This window comes from Antechinus flavipes, chromosome 4 (genome assembly GCF_016432865.1).
Source record: "Antechinus flavipes isolate AdamAnt ecotype Samford, QLD, Australia chromosome 4, AdamAnt_v2, whole genome shotgun sequence".
Classification (NCBI taxonomy): Eukaryota; Metazoa; Chordata; class Mammalia; order Dasyuromorphia; family Dasyuridae; genus Antechinus; species Antechinus flavipes.
The window spans coordinates 428,494,451-428,517,958 of record NC_067401.1 but is presented as its reverse complement, the minus strand read 5'-3'; the positions used below and the strand labels follow the sequence as shown (position 1 = coordinate 428,517,958).

The window sequence follows — 23,508 nt, the reverse complement described above, 5'->3', positions numbered from 1 at the left end:
TTCCAAGCTACCAAGGAATAACTTGAGCACTGAAAAAATTAGCTCCATATTTTTAACTATGTATTGGTATAGATTAAAATTAAGAACTTAGTCATAAAACCTAAAATTTCCAGTAGTAATAATTTGCCACATTGCTTTAGTGTGTTTTGTATTGCTGTTAAATTCCTCTTCCAATGTGAATATTCAATTCCCCTGAATTATTGTGGCAGTGAATACTTAAAGTTTGATGGAGTTCTTATTCCTGTTTATTCTTTCAACAGATAATTCATGTATAATTATTATGTGCCTGGAAAATTTAAATATATAAAACATTTCTAAGAATTAGCTCTCAAATCTGAGGATGGTAAGAATTCCTGAAATCAGACTTGATTTTAAATTCTTCATACTTACATACATTCTATTTCATACTTAAATCTTCAAGATTTGACAAAGTTCTCTTTCCCTGATGAGAAGAGACTTTTAGATTCTTAACAGTGAGACATTTGAAAAATTTTTTACATTTTCCAAATTCTCTTGTTTTATTTGATAATATTTGTTGCCTATATCCAGCAATAAGAAAGTAGACATGTTGGTCATTAGTTTGTGTCATTATTCACCTTTATTAATTTTAAAAATTTCCATTTAATTTAAATTAATAATTAATTAATTAAAATATTTTCCACTTAATCTTATCCCCTAGAAAATAACAAACAATGTACTTCTTACTAAATAGTTCTTCTATGAAGATGGAAATAAGTGATAGCTATGAAAGTTTTTTGAAAGGCTTGGGTATGTCCACCAGCAAGTGATTTTGTTCTAGGTTTTCTGTATTTCATACTTGCTGCTTTTTATTTTTTTGGCTAATTTTTTGTCTTTTTTTCTTTCTTTGTGATACCTTGATCACTCAATTAACAGTCATTTATTAAACTGTGCCATGTGTTATACTAAGCACCAGCATCACGAATACAAAAGTGAGATGGTCTCTGCCATGAAGGAACTTACATTCTATTAAGAGGTTACAATATACTTATAGTTGTGTAAACAAGATATATACAGAAGAAAGTTTTACATATTTTGGAAGAGAAGAGGGAGACCAAAGAATTAGGAAAGGTTTCTTGAAGATAGTGTATAAATATGCTGAGACTTGAATGAAGAAATTATAAACAGGGTAAAGGTGAGCAGAGAACACTTTCCAGACCTAGGAAATGGAGGTAGAGCTGACTGTTGTGTTGATGGATGGATTGGAGAGAGAAAAGAATTGATACAGGGAGACCAATGGAAGGCTACTGCAACATTCCATAAGAGAGGCTGATAAGGGCCTGACATAGGGTGGACATAAGTGGAAAGAAGATCTTCTGAGAGTGATATCATGAAGATAGAAATGGCAAGACTTGGAAACAGATTAGATATGTGATATGAAGGAAAGTAAGGTATTGAGGATGAGGTATTGAGGATGATTCCAAGATTTTGAACCTATGTGACTGGAAGAATGATGGGAATTTCAACAGAGAGAAATTAGGAGGGGTAGGTTTATGTTTATAACTTCGATTTTGGATGTATTGAGTTTAAGATGCTTGTTATTATTGGAGTGCATATGTGTAGCAGTAAGTGGAGATAAGGAACTAGAAATTAAGAAAGCTATATGGGCAAAAAACCCCTTAATTTTAATTTTAAAATATTAAGGCTGGGTATAGAAATTTGAGAGTCTTCTTCATAGGGATGATAATTGAACCAGTGGAGACTGAAGAGAACACTCAGAGTGTAGAGAAAGAAAAAAAGAAAGCCCCCAAATGAAGCTTCACACAGAGAAGTTAAGATGTGGTTAGCATTTGTGCAAAGGAGAACTAAAAAGAATCAGAAGATGAAGAATACCTTGACAGCAGTGTCATAAAAATCATGGAAAGAAGAGGTGTCAGATACATAGAGAATTCAGAAATGATTAGGATGGAGAAAATTAGGATTGAAGTTATCATTAAAGAAATCATTGATGGCATGGAGAAAGTAATTTCTGTCATATGGTGAAGTTGGAAACCATATTACAAGTTTGAGAAATGAGTAGAGGTTTAAAAATGGAGACAAAAGTAGGAGGGTAGCTATGAAATGGATGGGAGAGGTACAAAACTATAATAGTAGGGGAAGATAAGGTCAAGAAAAGGTTTTTTGTAAGATAAATGACTAGATTTTGATTTACTTCCCATCCTTCAAAGTCACATAATTCCTCAAAACTGAGACAAATCTTTTCTACAGTTATATCAGGGTGTCCTTAAATAGGAGAAAGGTCTACACAGGCTTTCAAAGAAGATTTTCTAAACCAGTCTATATCTTCACAGTTATACAATTTCTTGTAGTCAGAAGAAAATGAATATCAGATCCTGCTGTTTACTTTTTTTTATTGTGCCACCAAACAATATTTGAAATAATACAGCAAAATGCAGCTTTAATTGCTCTTGTCTATTAAGGAATGTCTCATGATGCTATGTGCATATAAGATTCTTTGATAAATGTGGCCTTTTCAACATACTCTTTCCACCTACCTTCCAACCTCCTGTTTTTGTCAAACAAGGTGTAAAAAGGGGAAAGAAATAGGGAAGAAAAGGGATTTGGAGTGCTTTGGGGAAACTTTGGCACTTTGAAGGATCTGAAGCTGCTTGCTAAGAGCACATCTTGTGAGTGCTAGTATTCTGGTGACAGAAGAATTCAAATCGGTTCCTAGAAAAACCAAATTGCAGATTCATATCCTATCCTCATCATATCCTAACTTGGCAGTTCTCTGTACGTTTCACAAACATCCATCTCACTATTAGGCATTTAGAAACCACAGCCTACAGTACTTATTTATCTGTTACATTAGATCCAGTGTCAGAAAGCTTCTAGCATAGAAATCAACCTTGAAAAGGGAAGTGATAAGATAGATTTCAGCAGAGCTCTATAGACAGTTGAAAAATGGGGCATTTTACCCATTTCTGGTTTTGTGCTTTTAATGTCAGAGGGAAGAGAATCAGGAAGAAGAAGTTTGGCATAATACATATGATATTATGCAAGATATGATGTTAGGTCTAAAGCACTAGGTGACAAATAAAAATGGCTGCTATGTTTCAACCCATAAATGGCCATGTAAAATGAGAAAAGGGCAGTAGACACTAACAGAGTTTCTCTGGGTTGTTTAGACAGGCTTTTATGCATTGCATAGAGAAATGTAACCTATTCTACCTTGTTTCATCAAATAGAGAAAATACTTCTGCCCTCTGAATGCTAGAAATCATACAGGTTTTCAAACCCAAATCATAATCAAATGTCTATTTTACATAAAACACCTCTGAGTGTGCATCACTCCTCCCTCCATCTTGAAATAAGGCAAAGGAACTGGTGCTAAGTGTGCGTTTATCCAGGCTATTGGAAACCTGAGTACAAGATATTTATCCCTGACACTCCTTGTATCATGTGCAAATTTCTATCTGGTGCTGTCATTCAGCAATATTTCTTCGAGTTTTGTATAATTTGTATAATATTGTCCAAATTCTTATTACAGACATCTACCAGTCTCTAAGTCACTTTTCCTCTTTTTTTCATGGAGTTCAGAATCTGAGTCTTAGGGCTTCCTCCCAATCCTTTCTAAACACTGCATTTTTGCATTTCCTCCTCAGAAGTGTTTTGCTTCTGTCCACTGCTCCTCTCTCAGTCTTCCTTCCCTTTTATCAGTCCTGTTCCTTCTGTTAGCCCCTTCCCCTTCCCTATAAGGTATATCCATCTGAGTGTATATTATTCCCTTTTTGAGCCAATTCTGATGAGTAAGGTAAAAAAAAAAAAAGAAAAAGAAAAAGAAAAAGGTTTAAGTGTTGCCTTCCACCCTCACTTCTCTCCATCTTCCTTTCCATTGTACAAGTTCTTCCTTTCATGCTTATTTATGTGAGATGATTAAGTACCTTATGATTTCCCTTTCCTGATTATCTTCTTATGCTTCTCCTAAATCCTATATTTAAAAATAAAATTTTCTATTTAGCTCTGGTCTTTTCATCACAATATTTGAAAATCCTCTTTTTCATTGAATTTCCACCTTTTCTCCTGAAGGAAGGATTATAGTCAGTTTTGCTGAGTTAGGTGATTCTTGGTTGTAATCCTAGCTTCTTTATCCTATGGAATATCACATTCCAAGATCTCTCATCTTTTAAAGTAGAAGCTACTATATTTTGCCTTATTCTTATGGTGGTTCCACAATATTTGAATTATTTCTGGGTATTTTTAATATTTTCCCCTTGATTTAGGAGCTCTGAAATTTGGCTGTAATATTCCTGGTAATTTTCATCTGGAGATTTCTTTCAAGTAATGATTAGCGAATTTTTCAGCTTCTATTTTATCTTTGATTCTAACATATCAAAACAGTTTTCCTTTATAATTTCTTGATATATGATCATAGGCTCTTTTTTATCATGGTTTTTGTACAGTCTAATAATTCTTTTTTTTTTATTATAGCTTTTTATTTACAAAACATATGCATGAGTAAATTTTCAATACTGACCCTTGCAAGACCTTCTGTTCTAAATTTTCCCTTCCTTCCCCCCACTCCCTCCTCTAGATGTCAGATATTCCAGTATATATTAAAATTTATGTTAAATCCAATATATTCATATCCATATAGTTATCTTGCTGCACAAGAAAAGTCAGATCTAGAAAGAAAAAAAACCTGAGAAGGAAAACAAAAATGCAAGCAGACAACAACAGAAAGAGTGAAAATGCTATGTTGTGGTCCACACTCAGTTCCCACAGTCCTCTCCCTAGGTGTAGATGGCTCTCTTCATTGCTGAACAATTGGAACTGTTCTGAATCAATTCAATATTGAAGAGAGCTACATCTATCAGAATTGATCATCATATAATCTTGCTGTTGCCATATCCAATGATCTCCTGGTTCTGCTCGTTTCACTTAGCATCAGTTCATGTAAGTCTCTTCAGGCCTCTCTGAAATCATCCTGTTGATCATTTTTTACAGAACAATAATATTCCATAACATTCATATACCACAACTTATTCAGCTATTCTACAATTGATGGGCATTCACTTAGGTTGCAGTTTCTTGCCACTACAAAGAGGGTGCCATTTTTGCACATGTGGGTCCCTTTCTCTCCTTTAAGATCTCTTTGGGATATAAGTCTAACAGTAACACTGCTGGATCAAAGGGGATGCACAGCTTGATAACTCTTTGAGCATAATTCCAAATTGTTCTCCAGAATGGTTGGATTCATTCACAACTCAACCAACAATGTTTCAGTGTCCCAGTTTTCCCACATCTCCTCCAATATTCGTCATTATCTTTTCCTGCCATCTTAGCCAATCTGAGAGGTGTGTAGTGTAGAGCTGTCTTAATCTATATTTCTTGATTAATAGTGATTTGGAGCACCTTTGAATATAAAAATGTTTCCCCGATTTATTATGTTCCTTCTAATCTTGTCTGCTTTAGTTTTGTTTGTACAAAAAACTTTTTAACTTAATATAGTCAAAATTAACTATTTTGTGATCAGTAATGATTTCTAGTTCTTCTTTGGTCACAAATTCCTTCCTCCTCCACAAGTCTGAGAAGTAAACTATCCTATGTTCTTCTAATTAGTCCAGTAATTCTTAAAATATCTCTCCTCAATCTATTTTCCAGCTCAACCATTTTTCCATTGAGTTATTTCACATTTTCATCTTATTTTTTTTTTCATTCTTCAGATTTTGTTTTAATGTTTCTTCATGTCTCAGGAAATCATTAGCTTCTACCTGCTGAGTTCTAATTTTTAAGGAATTATTTTTTTTTTAGTAAGCTTTAGTAACTCCTTTTCCTTTGGCTAATTCTGATTTTTAAGTTTTTTTCTTCATTGAATTGTTGTATCTTTTCCCATTTGGTCACTTCTGCTTTTTAAAAAGTTCTCTCTTCATTGGATTTTTGTTCCTCCTTTACCAAGAGGTTGACTCTCTTTTCATGATTTTCTTTCATCACTGTCATTTCTTTCCCCCAGTTTTTCCTCTGTCTTTCTTAATTGATTTTTTAAAACCCCTTGGAACGTTTCCAGTAATTATTTTGGGGCTTGTGACCAATTCACTTTTTCTTTTCTTTCTTTTTCCCTTTCCTTTCCCCTTTCCCTTTCCCTTTTCTTTTCCTTTTCCCTTTCCTTTTCTCTTTCCCTCTTTCACTCCCTCTCCCTTCCCCTTCCTTTTTCCCTTCCCCTTTTCCTTTCTCTTTCCTTTTCCCTTTCCCTTTCCCTTCCTTTTTTTGGAAGTTTTGAATGTAGCTGCTTTGATTTCATTGTCTTCTTCTTGGCTTGTGTCTTGGTCTTCTCTGTCCCCATAGTAACTTTCTATGGTCAGGTTCTTTTTTATTGTTCATTTTTCCAATCTATCTCCTGACTTTTAACTTTATGTTCTTTGTTCCTGGGATAGAAGGAATACTGAACCAAGTTTCTGGCCTTCCTTGCTGCTATTTTCAGAGGTAGTTCAGGGAATCTGTAAGTTTTTGCTTCTTCCAAGTTGGTATGATTTAAGAAGAGGGGTGGTCACAGCTCTCTTGGCTTGTGCTCTGGTCTCTGAGCAACCATTCATTTTCATCCTGGAGCTATAACCAGGTTCCTCTGGTATAACAAGGGCTAATGCGCTACTGCTCCTCATTATCTTGGTACTGCAAGCTGTGGGAAGGATATGAACATGGAAATGTAAATCCAAGATAATTGGGGAGGAAGAAAGTATATATGTAGGCATATGGGCAGCACAGCAGAAGATTCCCTATAATCTCTTTCTGACCATTTGTTTGACTTTTACTGTCTGTGAGCTGAGATCTTCTGAATCTGTTGAACTGATGCACATGTTCCCAAGGTGAGCTGCTGGCTTGGGTGGTGTGTAATCTGTGCTGCATTGTGCTGTACTCTCACAGACTTTTTTTGTCAACCTTCTTGAGTCGGAAAATAATTTCACCCCTACCTTTTGATGATTTTTATTATGCCAGAATTTGTTTTGAGGCATTATTTTAAAGTTGTTTGGGGGGAAATTTGGGAGAGCTTGGACATATCTTTGCTTTTCCATCCCCATCTTGGCTCCGCCTTCTAAAGCTACTCTTCTAGTTCTTCAACCTCATGATCTCCAGTAGTCATACCTTACATTAGTGGTTCTTTTAAAAAAAAAAAAATGCTATGATACAATAGTGTAAGTATGCAGCGAACTGCATAGAACTTGCATTGGTAATCACATGCACAAGTCTCCTTTGAAATACATGAAATATATTTAAAATTATATTTGCATGCATAAGTCTCTCTGACTTCTGTTATTGTTATCAACATAAAACTTTGAATGTGCTATGATTCTAACTGGCATAAAATAGTGTTATACCATGGCAGAAAAAGAACTCAGAACTATCATCTTGGATCAACATTTGTAATTAAGCTCTTTTTTTTTTTTTTTTTTTGGCTGAGGCAATTGGGGTTAAGTAACTTGCCCAGAGTTACACAGCTGGGAATTATTAAGTGTCTAAGGTCAAATTTGAACTCAGGTCCTCCTGACTTCAGGGCTGGTGCTCTAACCACTGCACTGTCTAGCTGCCCCTATACTGCTTTTTTGATCCTTGATTCTAAAATTGCTATTTTGGTCATAACTTTTTATTGCTCTATTTATACTGCTCAGCTTAGAAAAATTGGGCATCTTCTCACTCTTCATCTATTCTACCTTTACAGACTCATATTATTTTCTTTGATGCTTTTTGTATTCCTGAGACACGCCCACCAGCCATTTCCACCAATGCAGCCTTCCATCTCCATGACTTTCTCCAGATTGTTCTCCCTCCCTAGAATGGACTTCCTTCTCCCTTCTGCCTCTTATAGTCTTTAAAGGTCTTCAAGGTTTAGTTTAGGTATCTCCATCTCAGCAACTCTTGGTTGATTCCTTTCATTCTTAGTACTTTTTCTCTTCTCCAGTTATCTTGAATTTACTTTTCTATGTTTGTGTCATTCCCACAGGTCTCCCAACCTCACTCCCTTCTGCATGTAAGTTTCTTGAGAACAGGACAGTTTTATTTCTATCTTTGCAGTCTAGAACCTAGTATTCTTTATAGTTTGTGTATTGTATATTTGAGTCCTGAATTGTTATTTTATTGGTATGAGTCCTTTCCTATGAGGAAACTTCCTTTACTAAGGCAGGACAGAGCAGCAACAGTTTTGCAACATATGTTCTCAGAGAATTGCCTGTGGTCACTGAGTAGGTCATACACAGGCATCAGACAGGTCTTATCCAAGATGGGCATTAAACTCAGGTTTTCTTATATGCTTATCTAGTGACTTTGCACATATCAGGCGCTTTCTAAAAGTTAGTAAAATTGAATTGAAAGGGACATGGAACTGAATTGATTTATTGATTTTTAAATGGAATTTAAGTGATGGGAGAATTTTTTCCCCTAGATATCGCCTTTCTGGGCTATAACCTTTCCATTAACTTACACTATTAGTGTTCTTGCCAAAATTGTGTTTTATTATTCACTTCTAAGTGTTGTTCATTTATTTAAATAAGATAGCAATAATATTTTGGGGGCCCTATGATCATTGTTAAGCCAGAGAGAGCATTGTTTCCCATTGCCAAATATGTTTTTTGACTGTCATGTATGTGATAGGTTTTCTGTCAGCTTCTGATGAAGATTCTCCTCTTAATAGAAGCATTCCCCACTAAGAATCAGCAGTTGCCTTTGGATACAGTTTGAGAGAGGTATGGAGATCCTGTAGTTCATAGCTAAAAATAAAGTTTACACAGGAGTAGGAAATTAGTCTTGAAAATAGAGAGAATTTCTTCTCATTTGTCCTCACTAGCCTGGGAAACTTTGTCCTTTGGAGAAATCTAAAACCCAACTAATTTGGGGAATCATAGACTGAGTAGATCTAAGTTTCCCACAAGATTTCTATCTTGTGTCTGTTACCTTATTTTTTTATACTTTATTAGTATCAGTAATTTATCCTAGTTGTATATGCTGTAAACCTAAAGCTCAGGCCTAGTCATGTCACTCAACCCTGCTCAGTAAACTTCAGGGGCTCCTGTTCCCACTAAGGTCTACAAACTCCCTTCACACCTGTCCAGCTCACCTCTCTAGGTTTATGATTCATTACTTCTTTACACAGTCCAACCAAACTGACCTACTTGCTGTTCTTCACGAACGGCTGCCCTCCTCCTACCTCCTGGCCTTTGCCTAGGCTGCCAGCTCCTCCCCCTTTCCCTGGTGACTACAGTTCACTCCCTCCTCATCTGGGCTTCTTAGAATATCCAGTTTTCTTCAAAACATATCAAAAAGTCCTACATGAAGACTTGATTGATCTCTCACTTGACAGCCTCTCTCGCTCCCATTCCCACAAAATTTGCTTTGACTTGTTTTATAATTGCTTATATATAATGTAAGCTCTTTAATAGGGGCTCTTGGACTTTAGTTTTTGTCTCCTCGCCTAGAATCTAATACATAGTAAATACTTAGGAACTGTTTGTGGTTTGATAATGATTTAGTAATGCTACAGAGTACATTTGATTGAATTTTTAAAGTATGAATTTTATGCTTTGGATAACTGAAAAGCAGCAAGAGGAGATAGAAAACATGGATAAAACAAGTCTCATTGAACTTAGAGCTTAATGGTTGTTATGGTACATGGTACAAAAAATAACTAAAATACAAAATAAACTTTGTAGAATGAGAATTTTCTGGGGGATGGCTTTGTATGTATTTTATATAGTCTCTAGTCTATAATAGGCAATTAGTAAAAATGTGTGGTTTTTATCACAATAATGGCCATACCACACTTTCTTAATGGATTTAATACTGATTCAGCAGATAAAATACTTCTCTACCCAAAGCTGGGTAAATATCACACAAGATGATTCAGAAAAGAGGTCTTTTTCTCTCTATTTCTTATAAGGAGTATTGACCTGTCTCTTTGATTGCTTTGTTTGAACTCATACTTTGGACAATGTTTTGAGATGTACATATACATTCTTACGATCTATATATTCATGTCAGAATTAAGATAATATTTAAAACTCTAAAGCAAAGTCATGTATTCTTAAGAAGGAGTCTTTAGGTTAAGAAGACCTGTCTTCAAATTCCACCTTGAAACACATATTGAACATATAACCCTGGGCAGTCACTTAACCTCTCTCTATGCCTCAGGGTGTTTTCCTCACTGGGATTTCTTTACAACAGTGAAATCACAGGTACGTACTTACACACACACACACACACACACACACACACACACACACACACACACACACATTCTTATTGATAATACTTTGTTAGTTTTGGCATATTTGTGAGCAGTTTTTTTTCTGACAAATATAAAATGGATAAAGGTTTGAAAAAGAAAGAACATTTCTATCAGATGTGCTTGAAAATAGTAACTAGACAGCTGAGCCTGATTTTGACAACATAAGATCACCTAAGAATTTGTCAGTGAAGGATATGATAAAAATGAATTTTTATTCCTTATATACTTCTTATACTCAGGGGTATCCCAATACAAATCCCATTCTATAATATGTTAATGGAGGAGGAAACAGAAGAATAAACAGTCATTAAATTTTATGTGAAACATAGTCATAGATTCTTATACAGAGATGAGTCTGGTTTCCCAAACTAGCAACTTGACCTGCCATAATTTTTTTCCTAATAAATTTTATTTTGACTAATGAATTTTAGGAAGAACTTGGCAAGTCAGAGTTCATTTAGAGCAGAAGTTCTTAAATTAGGGTCTGTATTCCTTCTACAGATAGCCAGATAACTATAATTCAGCATAAATGGTTTCTTTTGCAATTCCACATATTTTGTATATTTAAAAGCATGGTTCTGAGAAAGATTTCATAGATTTCACCAGATCATCCACCAGAAGCATTAATGGCACAAAAATCTGTTAAGAACCAGTGTGTTAGAGGAAAGCATCTCAAATAATTAGGGGACTCCAAACCATGCATATGACATTAATTGAAGAAAATGGGGATGGTTAGCCTTAGACAAAAAAGACAGTTCTGGGGCAGAGTAAATTGATTGCTTTCTTAAAGTTTTGGAATGGTTGTCCAGTGAATAAGTTCGGCTAAGTCCTATAATTCAGGCCCTAAAATGTAAAACAAAAGAAACGGGCTACTGCACTAGGCAGGAAGTCTGCTACTGGAAATTTCCAAGCAAAAACTAACTGATTATTTGCTGGGAATGTGATAGAGTTGAGGACTGTTCTCTAGGGTCTCTTTCACAGATACATGATTCTGGGAATTGCTATTGAGTTGTAACAATTACGCTAGTAATTAATTTAATTTTTTTATTATTATATAAATATAATGATAATTATTATAATCATTAATTTTATTCAGGAACTTGCTAATAAAATTTTAGATGGATTTTTCATTTTAGAAAATCAAGTCTCAATGCTGCTGAATTATGTGACCTGAATTCTCTTACAATATTTATTTTGAAGATAGGGCAGATGAGTATAGTGACTTAATAAAAGCTCCACTCAGGGAATTTTCATTACATAAGGAAAATTTAACCCCTATTATGATTTTTATTTATAGAAAATGTATTTAGAATAAATTAATATTGTTAAAGCACTACTTGTGCTTATTAAGCAAAATTTCGTAGATATTGTATCTTTCTGCTCAGTCTTAATTTGGTGAAAACTTTTTCACAAATGTAGCAAGTTGGGGAAAATTGGTAGTAGGAAGTATTTTCTTGAGAAAGGAAGAAAGGAGCAGAATAAGGAGAATTAAATTTTCTTTCATGTCTTTTAAGTTAAAAAATAGGCTTTTCTTAGAACGTTTGTGTATTTTCTCATACTCACATGATGAATACTTTTTTAGAGACCTTTCACAGTAATAAAGCATTGTCAGGCATGGAGAAGCTGCCTTGGCTACTTCTTGAGTCTGTCTAGTACTTACCCTATTCAGAGCCTGAAGGTTAAAGTAACTTGGGCAGCTGGTACTTCAGGAAACTGGATATAGAATTGAGGAAGCATTCCGTTCTTCCCCACCACACTGTGATCCCTGGACACACTTGCCTTTCTGGGTCTTGAAGTTTCTTCATCTGTAAAATTGTAGAATTGTTATGCTTTATGGTTTTGTGTCTCTTATACCCAGTGATTCTATTTGTGGCTATAAGTTTCATCAGAACTGGCTAAATTAAATGGAAAAGTTGAGTATGAGTAATTAGGAGAAGCCAAAAAAAAGTCTGTCCTTTTCTTTTGCATTGTGGCAATTTTTAAACTTATATGTAGTTCAGAGGATCACTTTTTTAGTCATGTTTTTAGATTCACAATTTATGTTCAATGCCTTAAAAAAATACAATAATCTTGATATTGTGGTCCACCATTAAGTCCATTAATTTATTCAGAATGGTATCTAACAAAGAACCTTTTCAAGGGCAGTAAATAGAAGGATCTTCCCTTGAAAGTAATAATGGAGTTTTTACTTTTATCTATAGGACTTAGAAGCAGGGTACAAAGAGGTGTCACCATTTAGAGATTAACCTTATAATTCACCTACAGCAGCATTGACACCTGAAAAGCAGAAATGGAAATAAAATATTAAAATACTTTAAAAATTACTGGTTTTAACTAATATGTCAAAGGCAATATTCCAATTAATTAGTACCAATATTTTAAAATGTAGGGATTTGGTTCTTGGCTCTTCTTCTGCCTTTCTAGAGTTTGGATCATTTTTCATCTTCAGTTATTTCATCTTTGAAGTTGTGAAATTAAGCTCTTCATATGCTAAAAGCTGCAGTTTTTGGAGATATAGTCTATTAATGTTTCCTAAATTTTTGAGATCCTTATGTAGGAAAAAAGGGTATAAGTCAAAATCAGACAAAATAAAACACAACCATGAAGCATAATTTTGTTGAGTTTTTTTTAGATAAACTTTTTAGTTATATTGCTACATTAATCTTTGCAGTATTTGCTAAGTTTTCACAAAGATATACTTGCTGCAAAACATGTCTAAGCATATCAGATGTGATTGTTTATCCATCTATATTCCTAGTAAAATTTTATGTTTCTTAATACTGTTCTTCATCCTAAAAGGGATATGATGCAAGCAGTGTTTTATTTTCTCTTTGACCAACCACTTGCTCATTCCTTTTGGATTTTTAGTGAAACAAATCAATTTCTAATTTTAAGAATCATCAGCTATAAATTGTACACCCCAAAATATGTGTGTATGTATATTTGTATAGAGATAATTTTTCTTTATAAATATATATATATATATATATATATATAACAGAGATAATTTCTCTATATAAATATATATACATACATATATATATATATATATACACACACATATATATATACATATATACATATATATATATATATACATATATATATATGTGTGTGTGTATATATATATATATATATATATATATATATATAAAGTATACATACCAAGCACTGTCATGCCAGTTCAGTCACATCACGAATATTTCCATAATATAAGAAAATAAATTTCTTGCTTAATCAAGTCAATGGGGAGGCCAAATCATGAAGGGATTTTATGTTTTCATGTACTAAAAAATATACTCTTAAGACTAATGGGAGTTTAGAAATGATAGGGTTCAGTAAGTTATTTTGTTCTCCTTTTCTTTAATAGCATGCTAGTTTTAAGATCCCTTCTCAAATTTAAAACCACTTAATTTGAAAGGACAGTTACAATATTTTTATATTTTTTATTAGTAAATTTTTTTCAGTATCTTAACAGCTTCTTTCTAATGCTCTTGCATGTTTCTAGTTTACTAATTCTGATAAATTCAATGCCCTATCTGCTACAATTAGTATATTGTTGTAAAATTATTCTTATCTCAACTAAAGCATAAAAACATGTAGTTAAATATACAGAATTTATATCAAAGGACCAATATCTTGCATTGCCTATCATTTTACTTTGTTCAGTTCCTTAAGATCCAAATGCTTTGTTCTGATGCATGTGACTTTTCTTTTGAGTAACTAGGAGCTAGGTAGAATTTGACCCAGAGCCATTTCAAAATATCAATAATTATATTTTTTAGGAAATTTCAACACTATAATAGAACACCTCTTGCATTTTAATTTGGGGCCATAAGAAGTGTGAAAAAGTAGTGCCAAAAAGACAAACTCTTTAATTATAAACTGTTTAAGAAATGCTATCTTTTTATTGAAATTGCAGAAACCTTTTCAAACATTGTCACACACCATTTTCAGATAACAGTAGTGAAAAGCTGAGCCCAAGACCAGGGACAGGTGAGCCAGTTTTAAGTTTACACTACAGCACAGAAGGAACAACCACAAGCACGATAAAACTGGACTTCACAGATGAGTGGTAAGTTTACTTTTTTAAAAAAAAGTTCTTTGTCATTCTGAAGAATTGTTTCTAAAATGGATTTTCAAAATTGTCTTTGTTTTATTTTTTCTTATTATTGAGTAAGAACCTCATTTTCTAGCATTATCTGGGAAGTAGATAATGTAAATAAAAATTTCAGGCACCTATTGCTTACTATTCATTTTAAGCATTTTTGATGGAAATCTTTTTCACTTAACCTATTCTTGATAAGTCATTTACCACTTAGAAACTAACAAGTGGTTTTTTTGTAGCCTATAAAGCAAAGTATGAACTCCTTAGCATGGCAGCATTCAAGATCTTTCATCATACTGGCCCCAACCCTTTTTTCAGAATTCTCTCTCAATATTCCCACCACAATCAATATCACTTAACTTATTGTTCCTTAAGCATGTCCTATAATTTCCTGCCATTATATTTTTGCTCATACTGCTCTTTCAACCTGGAATGCTTTCCTTCCCTAAACATACTTATCAAAGTCACACCATACCCAGCTAAAATACCATCTCCTTTATGAAGAGATCTGCTTTTCTTGCAATCACATATTATTTTTCTTACCACAAATTCCCATTGTGCTTTTTTGGTAAATTTTTAATGGTACTTTTAATAATTTATCTTGTGCTTTATAATTATTTCTTTCAATCCCTCTTTCTGATGAGAAACTCCTTAAGGATCAGAATCACATCTTACTCATATTTGTATATTTGAAAGTGCCTACTACAATGCCTTTCAAATATTGAGTAATGAATACATTTATTTAATTGTATTTAACTATTTTGAACTATGATATAATGTAGTTAATATGACAGGGAAATTTCTCTCGAAGGATTTGCCAGGGAAGCACAAGCTCTGGCAGATCCTTCCCAGTGGGAAGGCCTTTCAGTATTGGCCCAGTGCTAGTATAATAAAATTCCTTTAACTGATTCATCCATACGCAACTATGAGTTCTCTGCTATAAAATTTTCAAATAGTTTATGATGATACAGATATTGAACATTTCCATAGATTCCTTATTTCTCTACCTTGGAATTTTCTTTGTAGATTTTTATGTTAGTGATTTGGAGGCAAGTGCCAGCAAGTTCTAGTCGGAGCATTACTGCATCCCCTAACTACAGATAGTCAATGCAGATTTTCTTCCATGTCATGAGGCAGCACCAGAAAATATGTCATCCTCTGTCAATGACCTCTCCATGGTTTTTTTTAAAGGTTTAATATGTACATGTACATGCATGAGCCTCTGTGATAAAAGATAATAAAATCTGAAATTAATGAAATTTTTAAAAATGGCTCTTTTTAGGTTCTTACACTGTTTTTAACTGTTTAAACTTGTATGAAAATCATGACCCTTGATCTTTAAACCTCCATTGTAAATCAGAACATTTTTATTCTAGTTTCTTTTCTGTGATTTATGCCATCATCTTTACCTTGGTGTCAGTTAATCAAAAGGGTTGATTTCTTATAAAAGAGTCACTTATTTTCTGGATCATATGATCAAAGTGAAGGACTAGCATATCTGACCCTTGCAGCCTTTCAAAACTCTGAAAATGGGAGTTAGATAAAGACAAATAGATAAAACAATTTCAGTTTTTTCCATAATACAGGATACCAAAGGGGAAAAAAAGGTAAAGATCTTTTTTCAAAGTTAAGAGGAGATACTCTTGATGAACGCTCCTGTAGAGGAAGAAAGATATTCTTTAAGGGGAGACCAGGATCTTGTACTGGGTGTGGTTTGTAGGGATGTAATATATAGAGAGACCATTCATGGGAGGAAATTACATGATGAATAGGAGAAGATGACCATATGAAGGGCAAAACTTGATAATAAATATAGAATCAAAGACATGAGAAAAATTTTACTATGGGTCAGAATCCTCTCTTTCACCTGCAACAATTGATATTCCTAAGAATAAGGCACAACCAAAAAAAGAAGTCAAGAAGCAAGATGTGCAAAGCAATAACATAGAAACTTTTTAAAAGAAGGAACCCAAAATATGTACCTTAAAAGCTTTTAATTCCATGAGGAATATGGGAACTAGAGAAGAACCAGGACTCTTCTTATAGGGTCATGAATCAAGGAATAAATGCCTAGAATAGATCGAAAGGGAAGGTAAAATAATGAAGAAAATGAGGGCAAAAAAGCTTTCCTACAAAAAGGCGCAGAAAATGAAAATTTTAAAACTACTGAACAAAATAATTCAAAGGGAAACGGAGGAAGTGGATATTACTTTTCTTCTAAAAGAGAGGAAGAATTAAATAACTGGAGATAAAAGGAAGAAAGAAAAAGGAATTAGTAAGTTAAAAAAGACCAGGAGAAAGGCTAACAAATGGGGATGAGAAGTAGGGATGAGTTGAGGGTGAAAAGAAGAGAGTCTGTAGGTTTAGGATTGCAGGTATAGGGTTGCCTTAAAATAGATTAAGCTAAAAGAACTAAGCTAAAAAAAGAAATAAAATTAACAGAGGAAGGGGATACAAATGTGGATCCTATTTTGGACCCCAAACTCCCTCCAAAACAATATTAGAGTCAAAGAAGAAACTTCACACATCTCTTTAAAAAATAAGTGCATTGAAAAGTCCAATAAGATCAAAAGAGTGGCAGATAGAATAAAAAACTAAATCTATAATCTATTGCTTAAAAGAAACATACCTGTAAAGCAAAAACCATGCAAAACAGAGAGCTGGGAAATTTTATCATTCATCAGGTAAATCCCCAAAACTATGAGTTTTAATCATGCTGTCAAACAAAGCAAAAGCAGCCATTCACAAAATTAAAAGGAATTAACAAGGAAACTACATTATTCCAAAAGGAACTGTAGACAACAAGCCAATATCACTATATTATCAGTTAATCAATCAATTAAACTTATTAGCTCCAAATGCTTTAGCATTTAAATTCAAAAAATAATAATCAACTAGACCTAGGCTGTGGTGACATACAGTGGTGACAGAAAACACATTGTTCCTCTCTCAATTTTGGACAAGTCTCTCAAATTTGGACAAGACTTTTAGACAGTCTTATTAAAAAGCAGAAAAATCAAATAGATAAACTAGCAAATGAACAAGGTGAAATCACATCTAAAACCTGACATAACAAAATAATTTACTAGAGAATCTAAAACTAAAAGATTATAAATATAATTATAAATTAATTAAATTATTTAAATTTAAATTAATTATTATTTAATTATAAATTTCTAAATGAAACTGCAAAAGAATATTTTTCTCAACACTGTGCTGCAAACAAATGTAAAAAGGCAGTAATGATAACCATGTTGCCTATATACCATAACAAAAATAAAGATAGTATTCCATTCAGGAAGCAAGACACATATCCAAAAAAAACTTAACAAAGATAATCTAAATAATAAGTGGGTCAAAGAATAAATCAAAGAAACAATTAGTAATTAAATGAAAAAAATTATCATGATGAAACAACGTAATGAAATGTTTGTGGTGCAGCTAAAAGAGTCACATCCCTATAAGAGGATTAATGAAATAATTATCATTTTTAAAAATAAGAAAGCCAAATAATAAGAAAATCTAAATTAAGCCCCAAAAGAGGAAATATTAAAAATCACACAATAAAGAGATAGACTGGAAGCAAAAATCTCTAGAATAATGATAAAAATAAAATCTGTTTCTATGAAAAAGATAACAAAATTGATAAACTTTTAGACAGTCTTATTAAAAATCAGAAAAATCAAATAGATAAACTAGCAAATGAACAAGGTGAAATCACATCTAAAACCTGACATAATAAAACAATTATCAGAAGTACTAAATAAAAATCTTGATGGATTAATAAGAAAAAATTTTATTAAGCTTTTAAAAAACAATTAGTAATAATTCTACCCAACTTATTTTTTTTAAAAAAAAGAAAACCTCTTACCAGATTCCTTTTGATTAGTTTATATCAAGTAAAATATTTTTAAATAAAATTGTCAGACTTTGTATTCATCATGACCAAGATGGAGCTATGCCAAGAATGAATGTATGTATGCTTCAGCATTAGAAAAAAATGTAATCATGTTAAAAACAAAAATATCCAAAGCTGTACCATTATCTCCATAGATATCGAAGAGGTTTTTGATAAAGTATTTTTATGTTGAAAACCTTAACAAATAAAAGGTTTTGAGGGACCTCTTTTTAAGTTTATAAAAAAGTATCTGTACCACCAAGAACAAGAACCTTATATAATGATCATATGCTAGAACCTTTCCAAATAATTGTAGGAGAAAAACAAAAATGTCTACTCACTATGGGAAATTATGATTAAATTTATATAGGTATTTTGTATGCTTTGAAAATTGATGCTCAGATATTTTATGCATTTTTGTAGTTATTTGGAATAGGATTCCCCTTATTATTTTTCTTGATAAAATAAAAGCAATTGTTTTGAAAAAAAATATTTAGATCAAAAGGAAATGATGAAAAGAAACTAAAGGAAAATGGCACTTCCAGCCCTCCAACTGTAGTATAAAGTAGTTAGCAAAATTATCTGGTGTTGGTCAAAATTAGAGCAGTGGATCATTGGAATAAACTATACAATGGAGAATCAGAAACAATGGAACTTAATAATCCAGTGTTCTATAAACCAGAACATAGAAATTTCTTAGGGAAAATAAACTCATTATTTTTTTTAAACTGCTGGTGAAACTGAAAAGCCATCTGGAAGAAATTAGAATTAAATCAGCATTTTATGCTATATTCCATATAAAAATACGTGACCTTAATATTAAAAATCATGCTACAAAAAGGAAGAGCAGATTATATGCTTTCTAAACTCTATATACAATAACAGATACTCAAAATGATGACTCAGATCATTAAGAAAAAAATTAAATTATTTTGAACATTCTTGAAGAAAGCAAAAAAATCAGTTATTTCAAGAAAGATCCCATTAAAAATAAAAATAACTAAAATTTTGACACTTAACAAGTAATCTTCCCTTCTATGCAAAATTCATTTATGTGAATGGCTACATAGGTAACACCTATGTTTCTATAATTCTGTAAGTGATGCTTTGAAATTATTTCTAAACTTATTTTCTAATATCTCTTTGTATTAGGTTTTTGATTAACCTAGATTGAGAATAACACAAAAGATTGATTCTCCAAACAGAAAAGTCAGAAGTGACTATTAAGGGAGGAAACACATTCCTACAATTTAATTTACAAGGGCCAGAAATTGAATGCCGATGACCGTTCCCAATTAATAACAGAAGCCTACACATCTGGGAGGGGAGAAAAGGGTACATTAACATCTTTTGATGTATGTGGAATATCTTGGCCTTTTTCTTGATTTGTAAATGCCATAAAATAGGAAGGACATTAGAGACTACTGTGAAATATATTGTAACAATTATGTATACATATGATTTACATCTGTATTTTACTTATATCTCTAATATTTTAATATTTAGAAAAGGGTTCTTCATTAATACAGACATATATGTATATATATATAACAATTAATTTTTACATATAAAATCTTATTGGGTTTTATTTTTTGTTTGTTTGTTTGTTTCGTTTATTTGTTTTTGTAACTTGTTAAGTGACTTGCCCAAATTCACATAGCTAGTAAATGTCAAGTATGAGATCAGATTTGAACTCAGATCCTTCTGACTCCAGGTTTAATGCTCTATCCACTTAATTACCTAGCTGTTTCCATTTAAAATCTTTTTACAACAATCTGGAAGAAAATTAAAACAACAATTTTCTACTAAAATACATGTACTTTAGTTGTCTCTAAGATCAGTATGCTATTTTTGTTCATTCACATTTCCTTCCAAACATTAAAAAAAAAAAAAAAAAGATTCTGTATCTCATTCATTATCAATTTATTTTGGGAATATTTCATTTTATTTTCCAATGTAATGCAGATCCCTTAATACTAGGTGAACTTTTCTGCTCAAAGAGCAGCAGAAGAATATTTGTAATAAAATGGTGAATCTTGTCCTCTCCAAAAGTATAATGAAATTCCAATTCAAATACTTGGTATAGTCCTGATTGTCACATCTTAAGAAAAACATAATCAAGCTTTAGAGGTGTTCAGAGAAGGGCACTTAAACACCAGGTTTGTGTGCCAAGATCGATTCCAAAAAGTGAGATTCTTTAGCCTGAAGCAGCAAAAAATGATAAAATGTGATTTTTAACATCTGTAACATCATAGGATTAATGGATTGGTTGGACCATTAGCCAAAGGCAGAAGAAGAAAGAAAAATAATATAATTTTATATCAAAATTTAGCAAAAATGCATCTAGATATGAAGGCCAATAAAAATATAATAAATGCTATTTTTTTTGTTTTGTTTTGTTTTTTGTAAACAGATTCTAGGATTGTAGTTATCCAGATTTGACAGAGGAATCAGTCGCAAGGAGAAGGGAATATTATACTAACTTATGTTATTTCTTATTGCTATGTAGTTTAGATCATAGAATTTAGACTCAAAAGTAACCTTGGAATGTTTATCCTTTATAAGCCCAATTTAAAACTTGAGTCCATTTCTGCAATTACACTCCACACCTCTGATTTCTTATTTTGTATTCACTTTCATTAAAAATTATTCAAAAGTATCCCATACTTTATGATTTCATGCCTTTGAGTCACTTGTCATCTTTTCTGGGGGTAGGAGCAGCACTGCCTCAAGTTCTAGAGGAAGTGGGAGCCACAGCAAACCTGAGGAACAGGACTCATCTCGGAGCCTCCCTGGCCCCTCCCAGCCACAGCTACAGCCAGAGCCTCCAGGAGGGGAAGCCAGTAAGAATTGTTTTCTGTTGTCTTAAAAGTTTTAAACCAAGACACAAAGCTTGGAGGGAGGAGAAGATTAGCCTCAGATATTTTGGTCACTCCTGAGGCTGAGCAGACCTACAGCTTCTGGAAATTCTCATTTGCCCAGGTCTTCTATTGTTTAGAGCAGAGGGGAAAATTGAGGTGCAGAATTTTTGATGGGCTAGAATTAGACTAAAACATCATTGGGAAATGCTTAACTACAAAAATAAAAATACAACAAAACACAAATATTTTAGTTTTTGCTTTTCTAAATTAATATGCTACCCCGAGTTTAATGCCATTGCTGTAGAGCATACTTTGTATACTAGTCTCTGAAGCGACTTTTGGCTGTCCAAGATTTACTGGAGGGGCAAGAGGGTATAGGACCCCTGGAAGTTAGATGTAGTGGAGAGCCTGATTCTCTGGAAGCCTACCCCATCCCATGTCATTATGCTGTCAGTGATTGCTGACTGTCAGACCAATAATTACAGAGTAAGGAGTATATGTGAGAGCCCATCCCACACTTCCACACTTCTTACTATAAGTTCCATCAAAATTTGACTTTGTCAATGATCTGTGCCTTACAGGGAACCAGAGCAGCCTTCCTTTTGGTCCCACTATTAGGAATTATTGCACTAACTTTTGGTCCCACTTTCTAGTAAATACTTTTTCTACTTTTTAAATTAGTAAGATATTTTTGTAAATTAAGATAACATCTTACCCTACAATTACTTTCTGTTTCCTTATTCTCCATATATACTCCATATATCCCCCACTCCATATCTACACAACATTCTTTTGTTGCCTTTCTTTTGTTTTTTTAAAAATAATACCTTGCATTTGTATAGTGTTTTATCATCTACAGAGCACTTTGCTCTTAAGAACCCTATGAGATAGGCAGTATAATAATTTGCCCCCATTTTATAGGTGAGGCTACCAAGGCTTAGTGACATTACATGAATTGCTCTAGCTGCTGATCTCTGATTTTTTATTCTTAAGTGTCCAGCCCACATCTTTTTTCAAGCATATGGCACTCACAACATTTTATTCTGCTGCTGTCACACACAAATTGTCATTGGTAACATGCTGCAGCCTACTTATACACCCACCAAGCAAATTTCCATTGCCCTTTCAGTTGTTTATAATTCGAATTATTCTGAGATTGTGGAACTACATGACTCATAGCCATGACAAATTCCACTCTCAGTAGAGGAGAGAAAGGGGGAGAAGGGAGGAGGGAGAAAGAGATAGAGAGAGACAGAAAGAATGAGAATTAGAATGGTACAATAAGAGATCATGAGGAATTTCACATTTGGGGTGACCTAGGTTCAAACAGGAACTGACCTTAGTTAGCTGTGAACCCTAAATATGTCATTTCACTTCTGAATTTCAGTTCTATAGTGTGTGTGTTTTGTGTATGTGTGTGTGTATGCTCAGTAATTACTCTACCTCATAGTTACTTCAGGAACAGGGTTTAAATCTTGAAATACTAAATAAATATGATAAATCTTTACTTTTCCCTAGAAAATTCCTTTGTTTGAACTTTATAGAAGTTATGTCCTGTGACATTTGTATAGTGTTTTAAAAAAAATTCCTTTACCATCTTTTGATTTTAGTACTTTATTATTATTTTAAAAATTATGTCTATAATTCTCTCATTTTTTAATAATCTATACATGATGGACTTTGAAAGAGCTTTCAAGGCTGAATTTGCTTCTACCAAGTTAATCATTTTATTATGATTAATAAATGCATCCATATCTTAAATCCTTTATACCTCTCATTCAATTACATGAGAAAAACAATTTTTGGTGTGTTCTAGGAAGACTTGCTTTTCATCAGAGCTCCTTGACATCTACATAGACCATTCTCATGTCTAATGAGATAGGAAACAAAAAGAGGTTAAACTAAGGTATTACTGTTGCTATCACATATCTGTGATTGTACAGTTCAAGTTAATGGGGGGAATAAAACAATCCCCAACCTCCTAGTATTTCCCATTGTCACTTAAGTTACCCATAATATTCCAGTCAGCCAGTTACTGATTTGTTAAGCATCTATTATGTCCTGTGCTAGATTTGGGGGACACAAAGACAAAAATTGAAACTGCATCTTGTTTTTTTATCAAGAGAAACATACATTAGTTCTTGAGAACAACTCTCCATTCCTTTCTGTTTGTGTCTCTAGTGCTTGGGACATAGTACTTAATAAGTGCTTTTTCCTTTACTTCATTTACAGCAATACCACCTTGAATACTCCTGATCTCAACTGATCTCAGAAACTAAGCAGAGTTGGGCCTGCTTAGGAGTTGGATAGGCAAAGAGCTGGGAATACTGGGTACACCAGGCTTAAACATTTGGGCTTAGTGGCTAAAGTTCCAGGTCTGGAGTGAGGAAGACCTGAATTTAAATGTGAC

The 23,508-nt window shown here is 33.2% G+C and overlaps 1 protein-coding gene across 8 annotated transcripts in view; it reads left to right on the top strand.

Moving 5' to 3' along the window:
* Positions 1-23,508, top strand: part of DCAF6 (DDB1 and CUL4 associated factor 6) — a 160,456-nt gene that overhangs the window by 108,905 nt on the left and 28,043 nt on the right. For all 8 annotated transcript variants that reach the window (XM_051999015.1, XM_051999013.1, XM_051999016.1 and 5 more), the window contains 2 exons: positions 14,189-14,306; positions 20,953-21,080. In XM_051999015.1, coding sequence (XP_051854975.1) covers positions 14,189-14,306; positions 20,953-21,080 — 246 coding nt within the window. The remainder of the gene's footprint in view (positions 1-14,188; positions 14,307-20,952; positions 21,081-23,508) is intronic.